This window comes from Aphelocoma coerulescens, chromosome 1A (assembly GCF_041296385.1).
Source record: "Aphelocoma coerulescens isolate FSJ_1873_10779 chromosome 1A, UR_Acoe_1.0, whole genome shotgun sequence".
NCBI classification, from domain to species: domain Eukaryota; kingdom Metazoa; phylum Chordata; class Aves; order Passeriformes; family Corvidae; genus Aphelocoma; species Aphelocoma coerulescens.
Window position 1 is genome coordinate 62736432 of NC_091014.1, and position 12204 is coordinate 62748635.

Genomic DNA, 12204 nt, shown 5'->3' on the forward strand with positions numbered 1-12204 from the left:
CTTTATCTATTACTGATTCAGATGCCCACATCTGCCAGACATCTCCCTCTCAGCTGTCTACTGACCCCTCAGGCTGCTTGGATATGATAAGAGGTGGGGTGTAGGCATCTTTTAAGGGTTTTGTCCAGAAAGGACCTCCCTCAGCCCCAGACATGTGCTTTCACAGAGTGCTTTCTCTTGCCAGGGTGTCAGAGACTGAAACAGTTCATGCCTCAAACATTGATACAAAGTTTTAAAGAAGCTGCAGCCACAGAAACCTCCTTGAAGAACTTTGGACTGTAAGTCGAACTGCTGATTAGATTAAGGGAAACCCATTGTTCAATCACCTCAGGCTGAGGGAAAGGTATGCATCCACAATAGGCCAAAGCCTCCAACTGAGTTTGGGGTGGGGGGAGAGCACAGCTCACAGAAGCCAGGTTTACACAGACTCCGCCCAACCGAGGAGGGAGGAGGAGGTTTTGGGTGCATGGTGTAACCTTTGGTGAGAGGCAATAAACACCCATCCCCCGATTACACAAACTGGCCCAGCTGTGGAACCCCCAACCCCACAGGCCACATCCACGGGACCTTCATGTGAGAGGCTTGGCCCCACAGGGCTGCACGTGGGGCAACAGACCCAGAGTCTGCTGTGAGGGACTGACCCCCCACCATGGCTGGACGTGCCCACCCAGCCTGAGCATGTACACCCATGGGACTCTGTGCCTTCTGGGGGGACCTTCACTACCAAGAGACCAGCTGGAGAGGATCAACAAACATCGTTGAGTCCATGGAGTGGTGATTTTTCCTTATTCTGTCCCTGTAACTCTTTCTGTCCCCTCTCCCCCCCCCCCACCCCACCCACCTATTTTCTACTTCTTTCTTTCTCTCTCATATTGACCATCAAATAAAACCCTTACTATTGTCTCTGGCATATGATCTTGTTTGCACCTTAATCTGGGCAGAAGCATTTCTAAGAACCTTGAAACTGGATCATAACATGGGGTACCCTGGGTCTGCATCAATACCAGCCTCTGCTGATCTGAGAAGGAAATGAACAAACCCAGAGCAGATCCCCCAGGCATCATTGGCTCAGCTGGCCACAGTCACTTTCAAAACACTATCCAGGAGGGCTTTCTTCCCAAAGGGGATAATTAATCAAAATAAATACCTGTAGTCGGGAGCCTCCCTCCAACCCCTCCCATACACTCTTTAATTTGTACAGAGGAAGCATTCCAAGACATCTCAATTTGTTGCTGGGTAAACAGCTGCAACATCACCATGAAGAACACAGCATCCCCTCTCTCTCTTTTGAAAGCATGTGGTGTACAAAATAGCCATTCATATTTTATCTTTATTTTTTTAATTCTACCAGCACTGAGATGGTTGGATACATCTGCAGCACCCTGCTCATCCTATTAATCAGTATGGTAGATTGCTTCAAAACTCTAGAGAAGAACATCCCTTTGCAGACTCTGACTATCAAGATTAGTGGAGAGTGGCTTCAGAATGACAAAAGGAGGCTGAGAGAGTGAAGTCTGCGTTTCCACAGGCCACCATGTGCAACAGGAAATCTCATCTATTGGAGGTTCCAGGAAGTGTTATTGCTTCTTGTACTATTTTCTGGGACTCCTGCAACCCTCTTCCTCCTTGCATATGTTTAGATTTCCTCTCTTTAATGGAGCGGACGGCACCAGAGCAAATACCACAGTGTACAGGACATTCTGCCTCCAAGGCAGGAGTGGATACTGCGTAGCAAAGCATTTTCCTGTATGGCATGGAGCCACCACTGCCTTCCATGCACACACTTGATCCATCCCTTCCTTATAATTCCAATAGCAGCTCTCTCTTTCCAGAGGGATATCCAGAGACAGAATTACACATCCCATCTAAAACTTCCAGTTTGCACCCATGCCAAGCAATCCCTGTGGAAACTTTTTTCCTAATAGAGACTAATGTAGAAGTCACCATTATAAACTCTCTTCACTTCTAATGCACTCCTGGCTCTACACAAATCCCTCTGAGGTGTAGGATATCCAGGCTGGATGATTCCAAGTCATGGAGTGATTCCATGGCATGAAGCCAGCATCTGGAAGAATCTGAAAGACCTTTGAGTGTCGATATTCGTCTTTTCAAACAGAAAACCCATCCTTTATCTTAATCTCTTGCATAATATTATTACTTTGTAATAACTAACCATCTTCAAAATTGTTCCATTGAATATATCTCCCTTTTGTATTAATTTCTCAGTTGTCCCCTATTCCCTCATGAATTTTGAATCCATCACACAAAAAACCCACCAAAACCACTAACCTCAAATTACAGAAATTATGCTTATGCAGCAAAAACACATGTCTGCTGGAAGAAAACAAGGCAAAAAGCCCAGTTTCATTAGTTTATAGAGAAATGAGTAAGAGAGCAGTGGCATAAATATTTGAAAGCTCCTGTTTCCCGATCAGAATGCAACTCAGATGCATAAGGATTAAGCTCTGGTTGACTGCTACTTGAGGTGCATTAGTACAGCTACTTAAAACTGAGTAAATCCATCAAAGGCAAGTTTCCTCTGTTTCAAGTTAGACACACAAGTATTGAACAGCATCAGCTTCAAGTTGCCATGACATGAATAACACATCAATATCCCTACACCATTAATAGCAACACAAGAGTTTTCTGGGGTCTTTTCAGAATACTTGAAATGGAAATAGAACTCGTTGTACTCTTTTTAAGGCCATTTCCCTCAACTGCTCACATGATGATGGAGAACCACCGCAAACATACAAGGTAAACAAAGAACAGTAGAGAGAACTCAGCTTTGGCCAGATGAAGCTAAATATATGAGTATTTAATGCAGATTTCTGCAGGGTGGCTGTAAATAGGAGGGAGCAGGGCATGACCCAGTGTGCACACAAAGTACAGTGCAGCTCTGAAGGGTGCTGGGTGAATGAAGAGTTTGGTAAACCTCAACTATTCACCTAATGATAACCAGACAATGACTGTGTAGTGGCAATGCAATGGTATTAGAAATCTGCATTCCCATCACAGTACCCTACCTGTTCCAGAAACAAGGGATGCAATAACCTCCAACAGTGTCAGACCTCCTGAGCATATGACCAGGACTTTTTATGCAGTCCAAATACAGCAGGTGGTACCTTCCCTAAGAGATTACTTGCCTGGCCATCCCTCATGACATCCACCAAGTCTTCTGTGGGCCTGACACTTGCCCGTTGTTGAGTCTCATTTAACCCCAAAACCCAAAGAAGACCATTGACTTCCCAGGCTGCAGGGCAGGTAACTGCACTAGGGCCTACCTCACCGAAAAGGTCATTCTTCAGAGTCATCACTCCCCTGTCTAAACTAGTATGCTTTAGGATTTACTTGGCTTGTATCATTTTGTCAGTCAGTTAGAGCATTTGAGGGTTAGGGGTTTTGTCTACTCCTTCTGTTAATCAAAAAAAAAAAAAAAAAAAAAAAAAAGAAAAAAAAAAAAAAGGAAAAAGATGGATTTCACTCTTTAGTTATCTATTTCCTAACTACCTGTACCAAGAACAAAGACACCAACCTTTTAAAATCTCTAGAGGCTTTGAGTATTTTTTCTTTTGAAGTCTGGGATTTTCTAGCAGTGCTCTTTTCCTTTCTGTGCCAATTAAAATGGCTCTGTTTTGTAACTGATAAAGGTGCCTTTAACATGTGTCCACAACAAGGAGCATTGTGTGCAGTTGCAATTGTTCAATAGATGCCCAGTCCGAGACAGATGGTGCTTTATCTTCACCCACTTGTCAAGACAGCATAATGCATTGTCCTGTCAGAGATTAATGGAATTGCCACTCACATTAGATGCTAATTCTGGTACAAGTCTGTTAGAACACTACAGATGCTACAGCTACTGTTTGCAACCAGTGCTCAAAGCAGTCAGTCCACACTGGAGGAGAAGCAGGACATTCAGAAACCAAGGTGAGGAGCACAACGCGAAAATCTATGCAGAATTCAACCTTGTGGTCCATGGGAAAGAGTCATTTAAAAAGCAAGAAGAGGATGATTTAAAAAAAAAACCACAGAGGAACAGTAGAAGAAAAAGTGATGACTGAATATTAAAGCAGACAAAAAGATCAGGAATCAAGTGGGAGGTTAAAACAAAAGATCCAGCACAACAGAGGAAGAGCTTTTTCTCAGTAATGATCAATATATCACATCATCAGAAAATCAGCACTAGAATGGTGTCCATAATAGGGAAGAGCAGCTGTAATACAGGACAGAATGCAGGTACAGTGGAGGTACAGTATTCTACAGTTAGATCTTTCCTCACTGTGTAGCCCAAAGCATTATTACCTTACTAAAAAAAAAAGCGTGTTTAACATATTGAATAGGTACGCAGTTGAGCGCTGACTATTAATGAACATGTTAAGTCTCAAAACTGATTCCAAGATACATACTCCAAGAACAATATGCCAGGAGACATCTGCATAAACACTATAAAAAGCAATTCAGAGATAAGTTTTCAGCTCTCTCCTGGAGCCTCTCTTTTTTGTTTAGATAAGGGATTTGAGATCTAAGGCTAATTTGAGATGCCTCCACACATGCAGTCTCAGTGGACTGAGAACCTTCTAGGCTCTAAAGAGCTTATGCTGCAGCACTTTTATCATATTTTCTTCTTAGTACTGTGCCCATTTACCATGCTCTGTAGCTGGCATGGTGGGATAGAGGAAATCCAAGTATTGGACCCCTCTTTCTGAAAAGTCACTGGGGAATGGGAAATCTTTTGTGCTTGAGAGAAGCTCCTACTTATTTACATGGATGACAAACCTAGTTGGATACTCCATGGTCATGAAACTTCTAATAACTGCCACTATCATGTCACTAATTGGTCAAGGCCTTTCATTCTGCATTTCAGAAGAGCTTGCTTGTGAGAGAAAGGGAAGAGAGGCAAGGAAGAAGAGGCTATTCAGAGATGTGGATCAAACCTGAAAAGCCAAACCATGGAAGCAGATGGTAGATGGCAAACAGGAAGGTTTTGTGAAAAACTAGAATAGTATAAAAATAGTTGAAAGAAGGAAAGCATTCTGACAGCATGAAATATGAACCTTTAAAGATACACAAGGAAATGCATACACACCGTCTGTTGCTCCATTAATAGATAAAGCAATAGAATAAATGCAAGGGAAATGAAAAAGCAAGAGCAGTCTATCACTAACAAGTTTATGAACTGAGATGCAGCTTGAATCCAGGTCCTGAAATAGTATATTAGACCATAATGATTTCAAATCTCTTCTGAGAGATGGAGACATGAGGTATACTGTTAACTTCTCACAAGTGTCCTGTACTGCATGCTGGAAGCTATGGTCATGGTAAAAAGCAGAGGAACTATTAAACAGGAAAACTCCATCTGGTTCACAAAATCAATGAGCTGTAAATCACAAATCTAATAGGGTACACCAGGAAATTAAACCTGTATACTTCTGCCAGTCTCATACTTTTATTTGTCATGGGATCTGCTGCTGCCAGACACTAGGAATGGACTAGATAGGCCAGATAGATCTTTGGTCTTGCGTGTCTGTCCATTTTTATGGCTTTCTTTACAACTTTCTTTACTGAGAAAGGACTTGTCAGGGAGATGGAAGAGAATTTGTTGATGACAATACAATAGACATCCACTATACTCTAGACTAAAAAGCTCTTGGCTGGAGCCAAGGACAATGTAGGTTGATACCTAACTCGTCACTCCACACTCCAAGTGAACATAGTTCAGTGACACACTTCCAGACTCAGACCCCCTTACAGCTCCATTTGCAACGGTCCTTACTATTCCCATGTGGACCTTTCTTGAGTAATACTTATGGTATTTGCTGATTGTGTGACTGCATACAAACTGGATGCCAGAAGAAAATAGATATTTCTCTTTTGGACCAAAATAGTATTCCCACTTCTGAGCCACATGATGGACTTCCTCCTCTCAGTCAGTCCCTTTTTTTTTGTTCCTCATTCCTTATGCAACTCTGGCAGTGTCATTACCACCCCTTCACAGTGTGATTAAACTTAAGATGGACTTAAGTTTACCATGTTATTAAGCAGCTGGTCACCACAAACTCCCTCTTTAGTCCATAGGGAAAGATCAGATCCTTCAAGTCTCCTTCAGAGCAACCATGTTGGCATAACCTGCAAGTCCTGCTACTCAAGCCATGAGATTTTTCCATGTAGAAGAGCCCAGCTGCACTAAATTCCATACTGTCCTACCAAAATGACTCCACTGGTAACCCAAGATTAAGTGTGTTCAAGCTTTTAAAGCACAATACACTCACCTCTCAGAAATAAAGATGCTGTACTATGAGAGTCATGAAAGATGTGCTCATCTTTACAAAAAACATGCATGATCCTTTCAGCCACACAATTTTCCACAGGTGAAGCTCAATACAGTTGGATGAATAAACTGTAAATTCTTGCAATAGTTCCATTTGATTAAGCAAGATTCATTTTACAAATGACTCAACAACTTCCGTCAGTCCCAATTAAACTAACTCAATGATCAAGCACTTCATGTCAAGGGGTGAACAAAGTTTCATCAACATCAAAGTTTCATTTTTATAAAAACATTTTTCTCCACCACAACTGGGTTAAAACAGAGCTTACTCGCTAGTCTTTGGTCTCATTTTTAATATGCTGTTAGTATCTATGAAACAGATCTTACCTTGATCTTCTGAAGAAACCGGTGACCTGGAATAAAACAAAATGCAGTCAATCTTTGGTAAAAAGAGGTCACAAATAAAGTTCAGTCTCAGTGTGGGGAATGGGATATGGAGTAATTTGAAGTTTTTTTCCTTATTCCTTAGAAGAGAGGACTGAAAGGCACCTGACCAAAAGAAAAAAAAAAAAAGAAATATAGCCGAACAGGCGATCTAGCAGCAGGTTCTGCAGGCCAGAGTGACCATATGGAGCCATGTTCATGAGGATCGATGCCAAGACTGTCTGTCGATACTTGGCAGAAACTCATCTGCTCCTGTCACTGCCAGGAGAAAACCTCACAACTAGAGGTGGTCAAGGAAATTACATCTTGGCAGGAACTCAGAGTCATTACAGTGGCCATTTTTTTTGCCACAAGTCAGTGTAGTGGTTAGCATAAAACAGTAGTTGCAATTAATAACAATTCACACCATCTTCACAGAAGTTATACAACAGATAAAAAAAAAACAAACATCTGGACAGATGTAGGTACAGAAAAAGGCAACATACTAGCAGCAACACAAGAGTTATAGGATACCCTAACCAGTGGGTTAGGACTCTGATAACACCCCAAGAGAGTGAAGGGTTATAAAACACAGGTGAGCTCTCAGTGTCCCTGTTGATAAAGAGAAGAACCCCAGTGATTCCAGGGATTTGTGTCACACTTCCCATCACTAAGGATCACACTCCTTATGGTTTTGGTCACCACCCAGAACAAAGGAACATAAAGATACTGAAGTACTGGCCCTCCATTTTTCCCTTTTATGCAGAATCGTGGCTTAGCAAAACTGAGGCTAACTGTACAGCTGAATCTGAGGTGTACCTTCATTATTTAGACCAGACTGACAGCACACAGTCCAGTGGACTGGACTATTCCTCAGCACTTCCCAGCACAGATTTCAATTGCATATACAGCCTTCCCACCCAAGTAACAATGAGTTTGTCCCTGCAGTGAATGGGGCAACCCATGTTTCCTTTCCAAGATATATAATTTCAAAAAAATGTACAAAAATAACAAATTAGAAAAGATTTTAAAATGTTAGTGTTGCCAGCCAACAGATCAAAGCCAACATAAGAAAAGCAGCCGCAGAGGGGTGAAGGGAAAAGAAGGAACAAAGGGGAAAAGAGCACTTGTATATTTAACTGAGTCAGCAGGGGCTGAGGGCTGGAGGGGGGAAAAGAAGGGAAGGAACCCTGGGTTAGAGGAATAAAGGAGCTGAGGAAGGAGCCATGATCTCATTTCATAACAAGAGTTTGAAAATGAAGGTTGAGGGATTATAGAACAACAGAAGCAGATATGCAAATATGTAGATGCAAACAGGAAAAATTGAAAGAAAAGAAGGAAGTTTTCCTGCCAAAGTATGTAATTTTTTTTTTTGCTGTAAAAAAGAGAGAGATTTGCAAATAAAGAGAGGAAAGAGTTAGAGCACAGCTGGAGCAATGGTCACTGTGAAAGGAAAAAATTTGATTGCCTAATTAGGATTCTGACTGCACAAGAAGCCAATGTGTCTGTATGGATCAGAATTAATTAATCCTCTACTCCCATTAAAGGCTCTGATTGCTGCTGTACATCCTAAGCATGTATCCTGCTCTGCTGCCAGCCAGGCCAGCTCTGCCCTGACCATTCAGCCATGTGTGTGGAAATACAACAGGAATGCAGGTAACCCAGAGGATTTAGCAGGCAACTCTAGAACTGTCCTGCTGCTTTGACCATTTAGTTACAGACTTTTGTCCTTAACTCCTAGCAGAAACCCTTCTGAAGATCAAAATTCAACATACTGCATTTCCTACAAGGTTAAACAGTGCAGAATGGGTCATAAAAAGTGGTGCAAATTTTTACATACTTGAAAATATTTTCACACACAAGTGTCATGCCAGGTTCCTTAGCTCACGTATGCTGACTGCCCCCACATTGCTAATGCAGTATTCCACTGCATCAGCAGAGCTTATTCCTTCGTTTTGTTTCTTAATTGCCCAGTCTCATCACCTTTCAGTTCTTTATTTGAAACAGTAAAATAAACATTACAGATTATCCTACAATTTGGCACTTCTTTATGCTTGGGAAAACAGATGTCATTAGTTCCTTAAAGCATCAACAACAGAAGAGACACTATTACAATACCAATGCCTTCTCAATTAAAGCATTGATTGAAGGAAAGGATGAAAAATATGTTTATGCATATTTTGTGTGCCTAAAATTAATATCTATTTTTCAAAATATTACTGTCTTTTTGCTTTGTTGTATGCCTTGAATACAGTGCCTGTAAGAAATTTAACATTACTACTGATGCTACTATCAGTGTTTTTATTTGAAAGGATCCATCAGGTAACTGTGTAGCCTGATATCCTGAGAAAATAAGGTTTATATAACCTTATTTATATCAGTTTCATCAGGTTTATATCAGTATCTTGATGTGTATATATGCACCTCTGTCTCACCCTGATAAACTCTGAGCTTGTTGGCTCACTTCATGTGCTGTTAACAGAGGAGTTAGAGAGTCAATTCCTGCTTTCACAAGGAAAAACAATAGCATAAGCTTAACTTTTCTGATGTAGCAGCAAAGGCACAAAGAAAGGGTTTGAATATCCCAGCCACAGGAAAAGCCTCAACGAGAGCTTCCACCATTGGAGATACCAAAGGATCAGCTGCAATAAACTGGGCTTTCTTTGTTCCACTACTGACATGAAGTATTTTGGCAAAGAGTAGAGAGGACTTTCAGCATCCTCCTACAATTCCAGGCCATGCAATTTTAGCAAGGGGGAGGCTTTCCTAACTGCTCAGGTCCTGTCCTAACTACACCAAGGGGAGTTTTCCTCGTAGCTATGGTGGAAGGAAGTGAGGGTGCAGAAACCTCCACACTAAGCAGTGCTGGGCATTTTGTGCACTGACTCGTCCACCCCGTGCCTTTGACAGGCTCTAAGAGAGGAAAGAGAGAAAGCCTAATGACCTGCTCTCAGCCACACACACTCACTCCACAGCCACAGGGGGCATTCCTGACAGGAAATAATCCAGTAGATGCTCATATTTCCGGTCACACATCTTTCTCTCAGGTCTGTAAGAAGTGTGAGAGATATGTTGTGGCAGCACTGGTCACCAGACAGGTGTCCCAAGAAGGGAGGATTCTCATCTGCTAACATCCACACAGGAACCATCTGTCTAGTGCCTGTCAGCTACCCTCCCAGTATGATCTTTGCTATGTGTTTTACTGTCATAAAGAAGCAAGTTATCATCTTCACAGCCTCCATGCCTTAAAAAAAAATTAGACACAAGTCAGAGATATTTCAGGAAAACTAATATACTGTCAAGATCTGTGGTCTCACCTGGGTCAAAACACTTTGCCAAATGACATCTTGAAGAGATTTTCATTTGGTTAAACAAAACAGAAGAAATCTTCAGGAAAAGACTCAGGCACTGCAATATCCTGTTCTTGGCCATTTCAGAATGGAATAACTTTTTTCTTTACATATATATATATACACACATACACACACTTATCAACTGGGTTTTTCTTCTGGTTTTATCTTGGTGTAAAATTAACTTGTAGAAAGAAAGCATAACCATCTCCCCAAGAGAGTAAAGGCATGCCAGATTGTCTGTGACTGGCTACATTTCCAGAGTCACAAGATTCAATTAGCTCTTCTACCAACAATGATATTTATTTTCCCAAGCACAAATGAGACAGGGGAGCCTGATTTCACATATTTTCACCAAAGGCTTTAATCTGACTTTCCTCCTGCTCTGGTTTTACAGACAGCTATTGTTGTAGCAGATAGTTAAAGGAAAGACAAAATATTTCTGTGATAGGGAAGAGGATCAGAAGGGAGGAGGAGGAGAAGAGTGTTATCAAGAAAGGTCTTATCACCTCTGTTTGCTTTCCATGCTGTTCATAGCCCTCCTTTCTCATAGGTCCAGCAGCAGTGCTCTCCTGTTGCAGAGTGGCAAACTCAGCTCAGAGGGATAGCAGAACTTGCAAGCCTCAGCCTGCAAGGGGAAGCTGTGCAATGTCTGTTCCAGCACCCCTTATGCAAGCAAAGCAATAACCTTTAGGCTTAACAGAAAATCCACTAGCATCTTCCAGAAATCAAGGTACACATATTTAGAAATGCATAAAAAGGCCATAAAAATGGTGTAAAAAAAGCCTGATCATAGATGCACTAGAGGCATCCAGCAAATTGGAATACTTAAAATATTGAAGGCATGAAACCTGCCCACGCAAAACCATGACAGGCCTCCAAGTTCACAGTCTGCTCCAAAGCTCACTGGAATTTTTCCACTCACAGGGTTTGGATGAACTGCTGCAAAAATCTAATCCTCAATATAGCCAAGGCAACCTTCAGTATCATACAAGCCTCCCTCAAACAGCCAAATAGACTATTTCCAAGTGCACTCTCCAATGTGCAAGCACTAGATTTGTTCAGCACTAGATGGGTGGAAGAAGGAATATTCATTTCTAAGGAGGGAAGTGCAGGGACTGGCACAATTTTGAGCCTAGTCAACTGAGGCTTCGGAACCTAGAGATATACAGCCAGCCTCCAGGAGATGAATTCTAACAAAATTTCAGCCAATGGGTATATTATTCATGAAGACAAAAGCCTCTGGAGAAACAAACTTGGAGCTAATGTAAAGCAGCTATTTTAATCAATAAACCTGCAGCAGAAACCATCTGCACCAGGCCTATTTAAAACAAGCCATTTAATATTTAAAGGCCAAATAACAATCTCTATGCAGCAATTCTGCTGGGGTTTATGACCATTCCACTTTTTTCCTGCTTAAGGAATGTATTTCTTCACACTTTCTAATTCAGTCTGACAACAGCTGCCTGTGATGAGGGGAGAGGAAGAGCTGTCAAATTAAACCCATTCCTTCTCATTTTAAATGTACATCTCTTCAGAATCAAAAGTGGCATCCCTGTTAGGATTTATTCACATATCCTGATTGCAAATGAAGAAAATTTTTAGCACATCAAGTATTTTTTAAATATAGGTGAGGAAACCCTCTCATTCAGCAATTTATATCAATACCTCTGGGACTGTGAGTCCCCTGCAGTCCCAGCTGCAGACAGTGCATCATTTTACTGGTAGAAAGGCAGAACTGCTTGCTTTCCTGGTCCCTGACCAGATAATGCTCAGTCTGGGCATCACCATTTTCTGCCATGGCACTTGATGAAAAATAAAAGTCGAAGAATTATTGAGACCTTCCCCATACTTTCACTTTGGCCCTATACATTCCCAGATCAGAGTGACCATCAGAGGCTGGAGAAGTACAGCAAGTTAGCAAGTTCAGCAAAGGCAAATTCAAAGTCCTGCACTTCAGGAGGAGTAAATCCATGCAACAAGACAGGCTGGGTTGTCTAACAGCTGAAAACAGCTTTTCTGAAAGGGTGCCTGATGTTAGCAGAGTACAAGTTGAACATCTGTCAGCAGAGCTCCCTGAGACAGCAAGGGCTGATGACATGCTGAGCTGTATTTGCTAGAGCAGAGCCATAAAGTAGATGGAAGTGATTTTTGACCCTCTTC

General features: G+C 41.7%; 1 protein-coding gene across 4 annotated transcripts in view; it reads right to left on the reverse strand.

Moving 5' to 3' along the window:
* DGKI (diacylglycerol kinase iota) overlaps positions 1-12204 on the reverse strand; it is a 205117-nt gene that overhangs the window by 25908 nt on the left and 167005 nt on the right. For all 4 annotated transcript variants that reach the window (XM_069003139.1, XM_069003140.1, XM_069003142.1 and 1 more), the window contains one exon: positions 6656-6681. In XM_069003139.1, coding sequence (XP_068859240.1) covers positions 6656-6681 — 26 coding nt within the window. The remainder of the gene's footprint in view (positions 1-6655; positions 6682-12204) is intronic.